At 41.5% G+C, this 17753-nt stretch overlaps 1 protein-coding gene across 4 annotated transcripts in view; it reads left to right on the top strand.

Moving 5' to 3' along the window:
• Nucleotides 1–17753, top strand: part of amd1 (adenosylmethionine decarboxylase 1) — a 43220-nt gene that overhangs the window by 7856 nt on the left and 17611 nt on the right. For 2 of the 4 annotated variants that reach the window (XR_013497749.1, XM_078212354.1), the window contains exon 2: nt 10030–10116. The exons of 1 other annotated variant lie outside the window; for it this stretch is intronic. Coding sequence is in view for 1 of the 3 variants with exons in the window: in XM_078212354.1 (XP_078068480.1) it covers nt 10030–10116 (87 nt within the window). In the remaining 2 variants the exon portion in view is untranslated. Of the gene's footprint in view, nt 1–10029; nt 10117–14221; nt 14269–17753 lie in introns of those variants that run through there. One more of the 4 variants, XM_078212356.1, reaches the window with a different exon arrangement.

Raw genomic sequence — 17753 nt, 5'->3', positions numbered from 1 at the left:
GGGACCAGGGTTCGATTCTGTCCTTGGGTAACTGGAGTTTGCAATTCTACTTGTGCCGGCATGGGTTTCCTCCCACAATCCAAGATGTGCAGATTAGGTGGATTAGCCATGGTAAATGCGCAGTGTTGCAGGATAGGGCAGGGGTGTTTTTGGAGAGCCGGTGCAAACTCGATGTGCTGAAAGGCCTCCTCCTGTGTTAGGAATTCTTTGGTTTTCTGGTAAAAGTATTTTAAAAATTTAGAAACTGCCAATGCATCAGGCATATATTAACCCAGTCAGCCATGCTTCTTTTCATTCTTTTATTTACATGACCTTTAAGCTACTAAATATTACTGACACACTCACTGCCTTTGTCACCATGCTTGTTTGCTACCCAGTCTGGTTGAACCACAGATTTTTCCATTGAAACTTTCACACATTTCACCCCTCTTTGCATCCATGGTTGCAGGCTGAACTGACTATTGACAACCCCAAAATACAATTGGACAATGAGATCTACTGGCAAGAGTTTTCCCTCCATCATACAAATCGTCTGCATCCACTTCTACACCGAGCTCATCTGCTACAATACTATCGTTTCCAGATTTGACTATTCCAATGCACCTCTTCCTTCCCCAGAGAGCTGTCATTTAGAATGCTTAAAAGAATTGATAAATCTTTTGGGTATTAAGGAATATGGTAACAGTGTCGGAAGATAGTTGCGGTAGTATATTGGACACCAGTTTGTTGATAATGGGGCAGATGGTTCAAATGGCTGCCTCCAACAACTTATGGTTACTTAACTAAAGGTTTTGAAATGTATTACCTATCTTTTAAAGTAATTTTGTAGAGATTAGAGGAGATTATTTGGCTAATTGAATGCTGTGAATTTGTAAGATCTGTGCTCAGTTCCTAACTGAGAGGTCACACGACACCAGGTCTAACAGGTTTATTTGAAATCACAAGCTTTCGGAGCACTGCTCCTTTGGCTGGTGAACGTCAGTTTCTAACTATTGCAGTTCCACAGAATGTCAGCTCTTGAAGCCCAGGGCTTTGCAAGAGACTGAAACCTTAGTTTAATCTTTAATGAAGTTTTGTATATTTGCTCTCAGTCTGTCAGTATCACTGCCAAGGCCGCTGTTTACTGTGTATTCCCCAGCTGTCCTGAACCACTACTGCCCACATAATGCAGTAGCCCCCATATGTTGTGAAGTTATAAAAACACATCTATTCAGAGAAGGGAATCAACAAATGTGCTTTGTTTTATTTTGGGTGTCAACTTTCTTTGGTAGTTCTAATCTTCCACTGTACCTTTAGACAATTCGTAGCATGTTCTGCAGTTTTCACGCCGCCCCTGCCGGTGCAATAGTGTGGTGAAATTTTGACCTGTTGTGCAATTTTGCCTTGTGATGCGTTGGGTTACAAGATGTACATTTGGGAAAGAGTTAATATGTAGAGAGAGTGTACAACATTTAAGACTTTTAATTATTCATACATGTGTGTGAACATAAGTGTGATCCATCTTCAGATTTCCTCTTGGTGAAACTGCGTAATTATGTGAACATGTATAAGAGTAGGCTACGTGGCCCCTCTAGTCTGCTTCACTGATTAACTATTGCTTTTAGAGCTCAATTCCTGGTCCCCACATCACAGCCTGCATCGCTTCACGTGGGAAAAGACTAAGTTGTATTCATGACAAAATACAACTTGGTAGTTTTTCAGTCATAGAAATCCTAGAAACCCTACAGTGCAGAAGGAGGCCATTCGGCCCATCCTTGGAAAAAAACATTATCATTGAGAAAAGTAAAAGTTTTTTTTCTTTCCTGGAGTTTCTTGTAGTTCATTTGAATTCTAATTATCGTATGACTGCTCAAAGTTGCTATTTTTCATGCAAGGCAGTTGTTATCACAGATGTGCTTCTGGCAGTATTGTCCAGTCCACAGGATCAAAACTTCAAAATCCTATCCGAAAGGAAAGACACCATTCAAACACCAATATGTATTTATTCATGGAGCTGAATTGAGAAATGTTGTCAGATGGTATGGATAATGTAATCTGTCATTCAGTTATGCAATAACAGTATAACTTGATAGAGAATTGAGGGATGATCAAATAACACTGAGGGAGTATAGGACACGCCAGCAATGATCGTCATGCTCAAAACATCTCTACGCCTGGATGTTTCATTCAACTAAGCAAGTCAACGAGTGGGTACTTGTTGTACAGTGCATGAGGAATTGTCATTCAATTAAGTATAACATGCACAAGCTTGAATCTGCTCAATGTTAATTTTGCTATTGAAGTACCAAATGATACCAAAATCATACTGAAGCTAATTACAAATAGAATATTGGCATTACTTGCACATAACCTATGGGTCTGAAGCTCGATGAAGCCTTGAGGTCAAGTAAACAGACTTGGAATGTCTCATTTGTGTTTAATTTCCTGCCCCTACTCTTTGATTAATTTTGACAATATAGCCACTGTTTCTACTTGTTGCATGGAAAACTCGGCATAGAAGTAGAAATATCTTGTTTGTGACAAATTTGAGTTGGAATAGTTAGAATCTCAAAAAAGGTGGCAAGTGCTGTGTACTGATTTTAATCTCTGGATTTTGCAAATATGGTGAATGTGCTTTTAAATTAAAAGCAGAATTGCAATGTTCATCAGCTTTTCTTCACATAGTGGCACAACACAGATTTTGGAATCAAAACATTTCTGGGTGTGCTTCAATGTGATTGGTCCATGTACCTGTCTCCAGATGGGCAGAAATAAAACATCGTTGACTCCATTTCAAAACCAGTACATTTCAGATGGTTTTTAATAGGATTTGTCAAATTTCCCTTGTGTTTTTCCAGATGAACTCGATACATAGATGAGGAGTATTAAGAAACCAGTTAGAAGGTTCCTGTATAGTGATGGCAGGTGCAAGTCCACAAGCTGTTGGAAGGGCACCATATCTGGAAATAGAGCCAAGAATGCCTCCAAGTCAGAAATCACACTGAAGCCATTATAAATAAAGTCATAAAGCAACCAAAAAAAAATGTATGCTGGAAATTCGCAGCAGATCCGTTGGCATCTGGAACAGGCGAATTAATAGGTGAACTTCAGTGTTGTTGAGGCAAGTTGAAATTCACGAGTAAGCAGACTTATTTATTTGTGTTTTGCTGTCAGAATGCAGTAAGATTATTTGTAGTTTCAAACAGAAGGAATGTTCAATCAGCTCCCTTAGATTGCTCAAAGAAGACCAACCCAAGATTCTCTAGGAATAAAAGCAAATGCTCTTGTTTGCAGCATCTGTGGAGAGAGAGAGAAAGAGTTAACATTTCAAATCAAATATGATTTCAGAACTGAAGGAGAGAAATGTGGTGGGTTTATGCCATTGAAGGTGGGGAGGGCTGGGATATGGGTGGAGGGTGGGAGAGATAAAATAAGATTTCATGGAACAAAAGGCATAGGGGTTGGTAATGGTGATAGTAAACAAAGCATTGGTCTGGAGTAAGTTTAAATGACAGAATGATGACCAGCTCCATCCAGAGACAAAAACATGATTCTGACAGACGCATGGCAAAAAAAAGGTCAAAAACCAAATTTGAAATGATTACAGTCAGAGTCCAGTAGACCCATAAAATGCCTAATTGGCAGATGGGGCGCTGTTCCTTGAGTTACCATTGAGCTTCACTGAAGCACAGGCTGAGGACAAAAATGTTGAGCATCAGAGCAATAATGAATTAAAATGTCAAGAAACCAGAAGCTCACTTATGGACCGAGCAGAGGGGTATTTTTTTGATTTCCCCAGACTCTGGTTTCTCTTCCAAACTGAAGTCTTCTCATCTCATAGCTTTCTGGTAAATCTCCTCTGGAACCTCTTTGCCCTTTAAGTTTTGCCAACAAATCTGTTATGTGATACCTTCTAAAATTCCTTTTGAAACTCAATGTATGCATCAACCACACAATCCTCATCAATTTATCTCCATGGCTTCATTAAACAAGTCGATCCAGAAAATTGAACGATTTCCCAGAGCTGTTTTTCACTATTGCTCAATGGCACCAATTAGATTAACCCTGGGTTATTGTTTCTAAATGTTATCATGCCAAGCTGAGACTGACGCGTCTGCAATTTCTGTGTTTATTGTGGCTCTTACTATTTGTGTAAATACTTGAGAAAAAGATGCTAATGTCTGAATGTATTTATTAAAATTGAAATTTATCATTCCATTAAAAGCATGACAACAGAAATAGGAACAAGAGTAAAACAGTTTCCCACTCCAATATCCTTTGATTCCCTGAAAGATCAAAAATCTATGAACCCCAGTCTTTGAAGGAAAAAATGTCTCCTCACCTCATTCCTAAATGATCAGCCCCCTTAGACTGTAGATCTTCGTTTTGTAAATTCCCCAGCCAGGGGATACAACCTGTCTCCACCCTGACAAGCCCCTTCAGAATCTTTTATTTCAGTGTGATCACCTCTTATTCTTCTTAAATCCAGAGAATATAGACTCAGTTTACTCACCCTCTCTTATATCCCAGGAAACTTCGCTGTTCTGCCTCCAATGCAAGTATGAAGACCAAAATTGCACACGCTACTTCAGGTGTGCTGTCACCAAAGTCTTGTACAACTGTAGCAAGTCTTCCTAATTCTTGTACTCCAATCCCCTTGCTGAGCTTGCATGCTAACTTTGTGTTCCTTGTACGAGTACACCCAAGTGAAATCAACATTTTAAAGTTCCATTGCTTTAAAAAATATTCTGCTCTTCCATTCTTATGATTAATGTGAACAGCCTCACTCCCTTACATGATATACTCCCATCTGCCACTTTGCCTACTTAACTGGTCTGTGTCTCTTTGTAGCCTCTTTGTAACTTCCTCAACTTACATTCCCACCTAGCTTCGTACTGTCTGCAAGATTGGATACGATATTCTTGGACTCTTCATCTAAGCAATTAATATGGATTGTAAATAGCTATGGCCTCAGCACAGATCTTTTTGCCACTCCACTAGTTACAGCCTGCCAACTTGAAAATACCCCATTTATCCCTATTCTGTTTTTTGTCTGAAACCAATCCTCCATCCTTGCCAGTATGTCACCCCAAATCCATGAGCCCTTATCTTGTGCATTAACCTTTTGTGTGTCACCTTATCAAATGTCTTTTGGAAATCTAAGTATATTGTATTGTCTGGCTTTTCCTTTCATAAAATGTGAACTCTGTCTGACCATACTATGTTTTCCTAAATGCAATGTTAAGAATTCCTTAACAGATTGGCACAATTTCCTGACAACTATTGGGCCAACTGGCCTATAGTTTGCTGCTTGCTCTCTCGTCTTTCTTGAATGGCTGTGTTACATTTAATCAGTCCATCAGCTACCTTTACAGCTACCTCTTTTAAAGTCTTAGAGTGGAGACCATCAGGTTTTAGGAATTGTTCAGATTTTAGTCCCTTCTGTTTCTCATACTTCTACTCTCCTTTTATTGTAAACTCTTGCAACCAGTTTCTGTATTCTTGGCTTTTTTAATCCAAGTTTTTAGTCACCCTTTGGTTTCTGAAACTTTCCTAATCCTCATCCGTACTATTGTTCCTCGCAACATATTGAAGAATCTTGCTTTTGACACCATGAAGTTGGCTTCCACTGTGAAGTATGTTAACAGCAAGTCTTTACTAACAATGCATGACCATGTACATATTTGCAATGCATATTGCAAATAGGGACTGGACCCCATTCTGGGCCTTAACCCAATTATGTCCATCTCCAGACTGGCTCTGGTCATGTGCCTTCTTACATCACTGAACTAAATTGTACTCTGTCCCATTACGACCCTTTACGTAACAAACTCTTCCACTACACTCCTCCTTCCACCCTTGGGTTAAATGACCACCAGTCATAGAATCCCTACGGTGCAGATTCGGCCCATTGAGTCTGCACCAACAGCAATCCCACCCAGGCCCTATCCCTGTAACCCCACATATTTACCCCGCTAATCCCCCTAACCTACGCATCCTGGGACAATATGGGGCAATTTATCATGGCCAATGCAGCTAACTCGCATATCTTTGGACTGTGGGAGGAAACCAGAGCGCTCGGAGGAAACCCATGCGGAAAAAGGGGAGAACTTGCAAACTCCACACACACTGACCCAAGCTGGGAATCGAACCCAGGTCTCTGGCACCGTGACGCAGCAGTGCTTACCACCGTTCCGCCCCAAACCTTTCTCCCTCAAAGGGGAGAGCAGCCTATGGTCATCTGGGACTATGACTATTTTATCTTCTAACTTTGGATAAACTATAGCAAGGCTTTTGCTAAGATCCTTCACGGCAGACTAGTTAACAAGGATCAATTGGATACAAGTTAAAGTAGCACATTGGATCCAAAATTGGCTGAGAGGCAGGGCGCAGAGGGTGATGGTAGAGGGATGTTTCTGTGACAGGGTGTCCAGTGTTTCCAGTGGGGTTTCGCAGGGCTTAGTGCTAGGGCCCTTGCAATTTGTGGTGTACGTTAATGACTTGGACCAAAATGTAGAGAGTATGATCAAGAAGTTGGTGGATGATTGAAAATTGATAGGGTGGTAAATAATGCAGGGGTTAGCTATAGATTGCAGGCGGATGTAAATGGACTGGTCAGGTGGGCAGAGCAGTATTAAATGGAATTCAACCAAGAAAAGTGTAAAGTGATGCACTTGGGTCGGGCTATCAAGGTAAAGGATTACCTTGGGAATGATAAGACCCTGGAAAGTACTGAAGATCGGATGGACCTTGGAATGCCCAGATCCCAGAAGTTGGCAATGTAGGTAGAAAAGATGATTATGAAAGCATATGGGATTATATGGAAAGCATATGGATTACGAAAGACCTGGGATTTCCCCAAGTCGGTGGTGCCGTTCACGAGGGGTCATAGGTTCAAGGTGAAGGGGGGAGAGGTTCAACACATCAGAAGGACATATTTTACACAGGGTGGTGGGGGCCTGGAATGTGCTGCCAGGCAAGGTGGTGGAGGCGGACACACTGGGAATGTTTAAGACTTATCTAGATAGCCACATGAACGGAGTGGGAATGGAGGGATACAAAAGAATGGTCTAGTTTGGACCAGGGAGCGGCACGGGCTTGGAGGGTCGAAGGGCCTGTTCCTGTGCTGTTTTGTTCTTTGTACCTGCCTTTAATAGCTGAGGCATGGAATACAAAAGCTGGAACTATATAAAATGCTGGTTGGCCACAACTGAATTAGTGTGTGCAATTCTGGTCACCTCAGGAAGGATGTTATTGCACTGGAGAGGATGCAGAAGAGATTTATTACGATGCTATCTGAGCTATAAGGAGAGATTCAGTAGGCTTGGGACTGTTTTCCTTGGAGCAGCGGAGGTTGAGAGGGAACTGATTTTGGTGTATAAGATTGAGAGGCATGGACAGGAAGGCACTTTTTCCATTAGTAGAGGGGTAATAATCAGGGGGACAATGTTTTAAGATAGAAGGCTAAGAGGGGAATGGAGGAGAAACTTTTTCATCCGGAGGGTGATGGGAGTATAAAACTCTCCGCTTGAGTTGAGTCAGAAACTTTAATAACATTTAAGAAGTATGTGCTTCTGCAACTTCCAGATCTATGGGCCAAGCACTGGGAAATGAGATTCATGTAATCAGATCCTTGACCAGCATAGACACGATAGGCTGAATGGCCACCTCCTGTGTTGTAAACATTTATCAATCTAGTTTGATTGAAATGCTTAAGATCCCAAGGAGTCGTGACAGGGTGATATGGAAAGCATTTTTCCTCTTGTGGGAGAATCTAGAACTAGGGGTCACTGTTTAAAGATAAGTCATCCATTTTAATACAGAGGAGGAGAAATTTTTTTCATTGAAGGTCGTGAGCCTTTGGAGCTCTCTTCCTGAAGGTGGTTGAGGCAGAGACTTCGACTGTTTTCAAGGCAGTGGTAGATAGATTCTTGGTAAGCAAGGGATACTAGGTTATTGGGGGTAGTTTGGATGTAGATTAGAGATTGCTATCATATCAGCCATGATCTTATTAAATGGTGGAGCAGGCTTGAGGGGCTGAATGGCCTACTACTCCTTGTTCATGTGTTTTCCAAGTTTTGCGTTCTATCTTGTGCCTTATTGTTACAAGCTTAATGCTATTTAACATTATTGCTATTACAATATAGCATTATATTAACAACATTCTTACTACCATACCTCCATCCTCCCAAGTCCTTGAAGTTAGAAGTTCAGGCAGCCTGGAGGCCTCGTAGCCCTTCCACATCTCATTTATTGTTCTGTCTGGAGAGTGGTATGCTCTGATGTTGCTTGGTCATGGGGTTGGCTTGGGAGTTAGACTAATCTTTAGGTATGGCTTGTTCCATTGCTTGATAAACTATAGCTATTGTTACTCTTGTCCATTTCTTGCGGTTTGGATGAAAATGCTATTTGTCTATTTAGTGGTGTTCGCCTCCATAGACTGTTTGGAACCTTGCTAAGGAAGAGTGCTCTTGTGGCTAGAAGATTGAGTAGCATTCTCACCTCTGCTTTTTATTGTTAACCAGCAACTGCAATCCGGTTCAAGCATCTTGAGGTTTTGGCATGCTGACTGTAAATTGCCACATGCGAACAATGGTTTGTGTTTACTGGGCTGCTCAAACTGATCTTTCTCTGATACCACTGCCACTAGAGATGCTACGGTAATCTCATGTGGTAAGTTAATCTAAACACTGGGGCCTTTTGAGGATCTGGAATGGTGATGGACAAATCCCGTCCCCAAAAAGAAAAGATAGGCCGCATGTGAAATCAGAGTCTGAATGTGTTTGAGGACTTGGGACTGTGCTATTCTGGCTGACTAACAGCAGTGGTAGTCTTTACATTTTCCACTGGCGGTACACGATTGTGGGATATGCAGGCTGAGAAGAAAGAAGGGTTGATTGTGGACAGCATACATCAGCTCAAAGACTTTAATGACCATACCTCAGTGGATAGTTTTCAGTTTCTGAAGCTTTCATTGGGAGTTTGGTTCAGTGCAGAATCCATTGAAGATGTCCTTTTACTTCATATCTCAGCATTGTTGTGAGGATGGGAGATTTAATCCTGAGACTGCCATGAAGAATCCTGCTTCAGGCATCATTAAAGTAGGCTTCCAGTCTGGAGTATGTTAACAGCAAGTCTTTAATAACTCATAACTGTGTACATATTTACAATACAAGTGACAGTAGGGAGCAGAACCCATTCTAGGTCTCAACTCTATCCATCTTCAGACCGATCTTGGCTCTGGGTCATGTTGTTGTACTTCACTGGAAGCGGTTCTGTACTCAGTGCCACATTAACCTTTTGGGTGCCAGACCCCTCTTCTACAATTATAAGCCTCTTTTAATCTAATACCAACCATAACTTCCCTAGTAGGACATGGTGGATCTTTCTTGCTTAGTTTTGTTTTTTAATGAAATGTATTTTTGAACATTTTGAATTGTTTCTTTAAATGTTTCCCAGTGTTTATTTAGTACCATACCTATTAATCTATGCTCTCTTTTGTTTTAAGTTTAAGATTGTTGTTTTGGACTCCAGTATGTTGCTTTCAAACCTATTATGGATTTAATTGTATAATCATTAATTTCAGGGGATCTTTACTCTGAGATTACTGATTAACCCTGCCTCATTGCACAAAACTAGATCTAAAACAGCTTAGTCCTTGGTCACTTTCAACATGTCGTTGATTGAGAAACTAAGACCAGCCCATTTCAAATTCATAACTATTCTATTTCCATTAAACATTGTAATTCCTGAAGTGCAAAGCAGACCTTTGTGGAACAAGCTAAGCAGTACAAATCACCAGCTTGGATCGTGCTATGCATGTGTGTGGTATACATACAGCAGATAATCAGAACGTTTACAGTGTTCTCCATCCGGCATTATTTTTCTTTTAAGAGGATTGTTGTGCAAAGTATATTTAAAAGCCAAATTTGGATCATCACTGTTTTGTTAGGTGAAATCTGCTGGATGTTATGTAATTTGTGTAATACAAGGGTTGTTTGTCACTTTCGGAATCTTTTTCCAAGACTAATGAAAGTTTCTTTTTTTTAGGTTTGAGTGGGACAAGCTATTGGAAAATGTGCATTGTTTGATCATAAGTGTGACAAAGACAGACAGGCAAGAAGCCTATATACTCAGGTATTTGAATATTTGATGTTTTATATGAACCTTAGAGTTGGATAGGATATAGATTGGATAACCAAAGGATGTAGAATATAGGTGAGGAAAAATTAGAAGGTTCTAATTTAATGTTAGGCTTTCCCGACTTAACCGTGGTCCATTTCTTAATTTTTAGCCACTCAGTTGGTAATGTTGTCTGTCGTCGATGTTACAAAATGTAAGCTTTGTCTGAATAGTTAAAATACTCTAGGGCAAAATACCAGGTTATGCAGCGAATCGTAACTATTTGAATTAATCTGAAAATTAAGGGGTATGTGATCAGATGACTAACTGGGGAATTGCAAATTGTTTTAAATTGTGTGACTAGAATAAAATTCATGATAGCAGCTTGGAGACATCAATAATTTGTAGTTAGTCTGCAATTCTTGATTCTTTCAGCCTGGGTCAACTGGTGATTTTGGTTGGATGTGCTGCCTGGATTTTCAGTATTGCATTGTGTTATTTTATCTTTGGTAGCTGACTAACATAACTGAGTTGCAAATGATTTGCAGAGGTAGAAATTTTTGTTTAATTTTGAGCATTGAAAATGTTGACGTTTTCTGTAAATTGAGGTGTGACAATTTCTTTAAAGTTGGCAGCCTGTCCTTTTATTCAGCTTGGCACTGCATGAAAGTGTCAGAGAGGTGGTGATGTCACTGGGCTAGCAACCCAGAGGCCCAGGCTTTGGAGACACTGGTTCAAATCCCTTCACAGCAGCTAGTGGAATTTAGTGACCATGGAACCATTGTCGATTGTTGTAAAAATCCATCTGGTTCACTAATGTCCTTTAGGGAAGGAAATCTGATGTCCTTACCTGGTCAGACCTACACGTGACTCCAGACCCACAGAACGGCCCAGCTACAAAGACTAAAAGGAATGAAACCAGAAGCATCACCTGGCATTGACCTCGGCACCAGGAATAATGGCACATCCGCCCCTGTCAGTCCTGCAAAGTCCTCACGAGCACCTGGGGGCATGCACCAAAACTGGGAGAGTTGTCCCATGGATCCCTGGCCATGGGTCCGCTGTTACTTGTCATTTATATTAATGATTTGGATGAGAATTTAAGAGGCATGGTTAGTAAGCTTGCAGATGACACCAAGATTGGTGGCATAGTGGACAGTTGAGAAGGTTATCTAGGATTGCAACGGGATCTTGATCAATTGGGTCAGTGAGCTGATGAATGGCAGGTGGAGTTTAATTTATATAAATGCAAGGTGATGCATTTTAGTAGATTAAACCAGGGCAGGACTTACTCAGTTAATGTGGCGTTTGGGAGAGTTATAATAGATGTAGGGGTACATGTTCATAGCCCCTTGAAAGTGGAGTCACAGGTGGACAGGGTGGTAAAGAAGGCATTTCGCGTGCTTGGTTTCATTGGTCAGAACATTGAATACAGGAGTTGGATCGTCTTGTTAAAGTTGTACAAGACATTGATAAGGCCACACTTGGAATACTGTGTACAATTCTGGTCACTATTATAGAAAGTATATTATTAAACTAGAAAGAGTGCAGAAAACATTTACTAGATGCTTCCCAGACTTGATGGTTTGAGTTATAAGGAGAGGCTGGATAGACTGGGACTTTTTTTAGGAGGCATAGGGATGATCTTATGGAGGTCTGTAAAATAATGAGGGGCATGGATAAGGTTGATAGTCAACATAACAAGGTTGATAGTAGCACCACTACTGACCGAGCTGGCAGAGTCCTAAAGGATATTGCTGCTGGTCTGAATCTGCAGCAGATGGTTAGGGAACCGATAAGAGGGGGGAAACATACTTAACCTTGTCCATGTGTTAGTGATGATGTGGAGATGCTGGCGTTGGACTGGGGTAAGCACAGTAAGAAGTTTCACCACACCTCCACTTGGAGCCGGCAGTTTGGGGTGTCGATGGTAGCCAAGTGTTGTGAAACTTCTTTCTTGTGTTAGTGACCAGTGGCAGAGTCCTTGTGCAAATGTCCTGTCTTCATATTGAGGATACTCTACATTGTGTTGTATGGCACTCCTAATATCCGAACAGATACTCCGCTCTGCCATTGCCATCAAGCTGGGAATTAAACCTGGTGCAATGAAGAGTGCAAGAGGGCATGCCTAGAGCAGTATCAGACATACCTAAAAATGAGGTGATAACCAATAAAGCTACAAAGGGCACCCTGAATGCCAAACAACTAAAGCAGCATGCAATAGAACTAAGTAATCCCACAAACTAATCTGATCTAAACTCTGCAGTCCTGCTAGATCCAGTCATCAATGTTGGAGGACAATTAACTCAGCGATGTGGGAAATTGCCCAAGTATGTCCTGTTCAAAGAAGCAGCGCAAATCCTACCTGGCAAATTCCTGCCTCATCAGTCTACTCTCGACCTTTGGATAGGTGATGGAAGGGACCATCAATGGTGCTATTTAGTGGCATTTGCTTAGTTATAACCTGCTCACTGATGTGCAGTTTAGGTTCCACCAGGGCCACTCATCTCCTGTCCTCATTACAGCTTTGATTCAAACATGGACAAAAAGTGGAACTCCAGAAGTGAGAGTGACTTCAGGCAGCATTTGACCAAGTGTGGCATCAAGGAGCCCTGGCATAATTGAAATCCGTGGTAATGGGGAAAACTCTCCAATGGTTGGTGTCATACCTAGTACAAAGTAAGATGGTTGTTGTTGGAGGTCAGTCATCTCAATGTAAAGCTATTGCTACGCAAGTTCCTTAGGGTGGTGTCCTAGGCCCAACTATCTTCAGCTGCCTCATCAATGACCTTCCTTCCATCATAAGGTCATTGGTGGGATGTTCACTGATTACACAATGTTCAGCACCCTTCATGACTCAGATACTGAAGCAATCCATCTACATAGTCAGCAAGAGCTCGTAAGTGGCTGTAACATTCTCTCTGCACAAGTGCCAGGCAATGACCATATCCAACAAGGGAGAATCTAACCATATCCTCCTGACATTCGATGGCATTATCATCACTGAATACCCCACTTTTAACATCTTGGGATGACCAGAAACTAAACTGGACCAGCTATAGTAGCTATGCTGTGGCCACTAGAACGGTTCAGGGGGTGGGAATTCTGCAGTGAGTAACGTGCCTCCTGGTTTCCCAATCCCTGTTCACCATCTACACGGCACAAGTCAAGAGTGTGATAGAATACTCTCCACTTGTGTGGATGAGTACAGCTCTTAACACTGAAGAAGCTTAACCCCAAAAGGTTAAAACTTGTTTGATTAGCACCCTATCCACAAATATTCACGACCTCCACAACCAATGCACAGTGACAGCAGTGTGTACCATCTACAAGATGCACTGCAAGAACTCACCAATGCTGCTTTGCCACCTTCCAAACCCATGACTGCTACTACCTAGAAAGGCAAGAGCAGCAGGTACATGGGAACGCCATTGTGTACCTGCACCACATGGACTGCAACCGTTCAAGAAGGCGACTCACCACCATCTCAAGGGCAATAAATGTTGGCCTAACCAGTGATGCCCACATGCCATGATCAAATAAAAAAAGTAGCATATTAGGTCTAATTTTTAACATGTTCATCAAGGTGTATAGTCCTTGGACTGCAAGAGTATTTCTTTCATTTTTAAATGAAGCTATTGAATAATAGGTTTGGGTACTTGAGAGTACATTTAAAATTCCCAGTTGAGAGCTGAGCTCGAGTCTTGTAAGCTCCGGCTCCCCTACTTGTAAGAGCCTTGACTTGTAGTCAGGCCATATAAACAAGCCAACTCAGTAGCTACAATGTAGCTGCAGCCGTATTTAAGTAATACCAGGTTCATAACTAAAAATAGGTGAAGCTTAAGGCAGCTTTGACCGGGGTTTATTGGCCATCATTGCTATCTAATCACTTGGCTGACAACTGGATTATTTCCAAAGTCAGCATGTCACCTCGCCAATATGTAGCAGGTTTTTTGAGGTACTTTTGACAAAATGTGTAGTAAAATATTGAAAGTGTGTGGCATTTTTTTGGGATATTACAGTGAAAAATCTAATCTGGGGCTGATATCTAGACACTGGATAGCTGTATACTTTTAACATGCATTTGAAAGCCTTCTGATGTAATGTTCATTTTATACAGAACTGATTTTCTGCTATAATTTGACAAGACCGAAATCTGGCGCCAAGGTACACTGTCAACTGGGGGTGGGAGATGTATTGTGATATTGTAAATGAATGAGCAACCTTAGGCTGCAGGTCGCAGCAACAAAGCTATAAACTGGTGCAAGTATCAGGTATCCCCACTGCTATTAAATGTTTATGCAAAGTGTATTTTTAATTTATTTGTGGGACATGGGCTTCGCTGGCTGGCCAGCATTTACTGCCCACCCCTAGTTGCCCCAGAGAATGTGGGGTGAGCTCCCTGCTTGAAACGCTGCAGTCCTTGTGCAGTGGGTTGACCAACAATGCCGTTGGGGCATAAGAGATGTACTATGATTCTGGCTCGTGGGTTAGAGGCATTTACAGTATGACACCAAAGGGGCCAATTTCACGAATGGTGGAGATCGTGGCTCAACAATTATTTACGCCATTTTCTAGCTTTTGTAAAGATTGAAAAAATTGCAAATAGCAACAGCTTCTACATCTGTTTTTTTTAAAAAATTAATCCCTTTGACACAAACGCGGCCGAATGAATGGGAAACAAAGAACAGCAGAGACTTTGAAGAAATATTCACAGGAGAAACAAAAAAGACGTGAACAGGAGGGAGAGACTTAAAACAGTCAATCACTATTATGAGGGGGAAAAGTACTAGGGAAACTAATGGGCCTAAAGGTTGTAAGTCCTCTGGCTGGACCTATATTGTGGTATCTTAAATTAAGTGGCTACAGGAATAGTGGATTAATTGGATAGTGGGTCGCTAAATTCTGGAAAGGTTCCAGCAGATTGTAAAATTGCAAATGTAACATCTCCAAGAAGAGAGGGAGGCAGAAAGGCAACTGTAGGCCAGTTGGTCTAACATCTATCTTTGGAGCCAGAATTCATTATTCAGGAATAGAATCATGGAATCCCTACAGTGCAGAAGGAGGCCATTTGGCCCATCGCGTCTGCACCGACCACAATCCCACCCAACCCGTATCCCCACTTAGTTACCCTGCTAGTCCCCCTGACAGTAAGAGTCAATTTAGCATGGCCAATCAACCTAACTTGCACATCTTTGGAGTGTGGGAGGAAACCGGAGCACCTGGAGGAAACCCACGCAGACACGAGGAGAATGTGCAAACTCCACACAGTGACCCAAGCCGAGAATTGAACCCATATTTCTTTCGCTGTGAGACAGCAGTGCTAACCACTCTGTCACCGTGTAGCCCATATAGCAGCAAAGCATTTGGAAAATCGCCTCTACCTATGAGCTCTTGTCTTGTAAGAGTGTGCATAGAGTACCTTTTGCAAATCCAAATACATTACATTTACTGGCATCCCTTTATTCACCTTGCTTGTGATTTACTTAAAATGTCTGAGAAATGTACCGAACACCATTTCCCTTTCAGAAAACCATGCTGGAGTCTATATAAAGGTGCCACCTAAAAGGTTATCTTAAGATAAAAGTTCATGGTGTCGGGAGCAATTTATTAGCATGAATCGCATCAGGATAAATGGGTCATTTTCAGGTTGGCAGACTAACTCTGTTCTGGGCCTCATCTATTTACAATCTATATCAACGAATTGGATGAAGGGACCAACTATTTTGGAGCAAAATTTGCTGATACTAAGATAGGAAAGCAAGTTGTAAGGAGGATACAAAGTCTGCAAAGGATATAGATAGGTTAACTGGACAAAAATTTGGCAGATGGAGAATGATGAGGTTGCCCACTTTGGCAGGGAGAAAAGAAAAGCAGAATATTATTTAAATGGAGAGACTGCAGTGCAGAAGAATTTGGGTGTCCTTGTGCATTGATCACAAAATTAGCATACACATACAGCAAGTAATTAGGAAGGCGAATGGACATTGACCTTTAATGCAAGGGGAATGGGGTATGAAAATGGGGAAGTATTTTTGCAATTATACAGGACATTGGTGAGACTGCACCTGGAGTACTGTGTACAGTTTGGGTTCCCTTACTACCGAACGGATATGTACTTGCCTTGGGAGCAATTCGGAGAAGATTCACTCTGCTAATTCCTGCTATATATGGGTGTTGCTTGTCTTGGGGCACATTTTAAAAGCAAGGGGTCTCTTAAGACAGACAAGGAAGAATTTCTTCTTTCAGGGGTTTGTTGGTCTTTGAGTTTCTCTTCCAGAGAGAGCAATGGTGCCAAGGTCATTGACCTACAGGGGAGTTGATGATTATGGGGAGCGGGTAGGAAAGTGGAGTTAAGGCCACAATCTAATAAATGCCAGCAGGAGCAAGGGGCAGAATGGCATACACCTGTTCCTCCATTCTTTCAATGCCCATCCAAGTATGCCCACTGGGGTGAAGCACAGAGCTGCAAGTGTCTGCGGGTTTACTACAGATCATGGCAATGTGAAGAAAATGAGGGTAAAAATTTTGATTGAATTGTTTTTTAATGACTCATTGAATGACAATTAAGTCTCGGGCAGGCAGTGGAGCAAAGCGCAGTGAACCTGATTCTACCAGAGTTCCATTGGGATTCAACAATAATTGGAGTACTGCAAGTGGAAGGTGAAAGTGTAATTATTGTAGAATGGTGTGGCACTGAAGGAGGCCATTCAACCGATTGTCTGTGTCAACTCTTTGAAAGAGCTGTCTAATTACTGGATCGCATATCATTGTAAACTTCCCCTTTAAGTATTTATCCTGTTCCATTTTGAAAATTGTTAAATGGACTTCTCCTTTCCAGATGGTGCAATTCAAACGTAACTTGTATTTTAAAAATCACCTCTGGTTCTTTTTGCCAATTTAAATATTGGTGAAATAGGAACTTTTGGTACCTCACCAGGCCAAGATTGCAACAGTAAAGGGAATGATTTATTCTGATTGCTTTAAATTGGTGGTCCTCTGGTTACTGTCCCTCATCCGACTGGAAGTAATTCCTTATTGAGGCCTGCATTAAAATCTTAAATCAGAAAGCCTGAGTGTTTTCCTACTTGCCCCATAAACTAAATATTGAGAGTACAATAAGGCTCACTGATTTTGAGAAGTATTTTCAGATGTGAGAAATACTATGGTTATATGTGTTAATCATGCTTATAATCATGCTTTAAAGCTGGTTGCATGTATGTATATCTCTGCGTAATCATAGAATCCAACAGTGCAGAAGGAGGCCATTTGGCCCATCAACCCTGTACCAACAACAATCCCACCCAGGTCCCATAACCCCATGTATTTACCCTGCTAGTCTCCCTGACACCAAGGGGCAATTTACTATGGCCAATCAACGTGGCCCGTACGTCTTTGTACTGTGGGAGGAAACTAGAGGACCCGGAGGAGACCCATGCAGGGAGAACGTGGAGTTTGCACACAGTGACCCGAGGCCGGAATTGAACCTGGGTCCCTTGTGCTATGAGGCAGCATTGCTAACCACTCTGCTGCCCTTAATAAGTCACTGAAGTTGAGGTTTAATGATCTTTTGCAATGAGTGATTTTTTTTTTTTGCCTTGCAAGCGTTTTGAAACTTGTTGCAAATATCAGTGTTTAATATTTGTTCATTC

Source organism: Mustelus asterias, chromosome 5 (assembly GCF_964213995.1).
Source record: "Mustelus asterias chromosome 5, sMusAst1.hap1.1, whole genome shotgun sequence".
NCBI classification, from domain to species: domain Eukaryota; kingdom Metazoa; phylum Chordata; class Chondrichthyes; order Carcharhiniformes; family Triakidae; genus Mustelus; species Mustelus asterias.
This window is presented reverse-complemented; position numbering and strand designations above follow the sequence as displayed.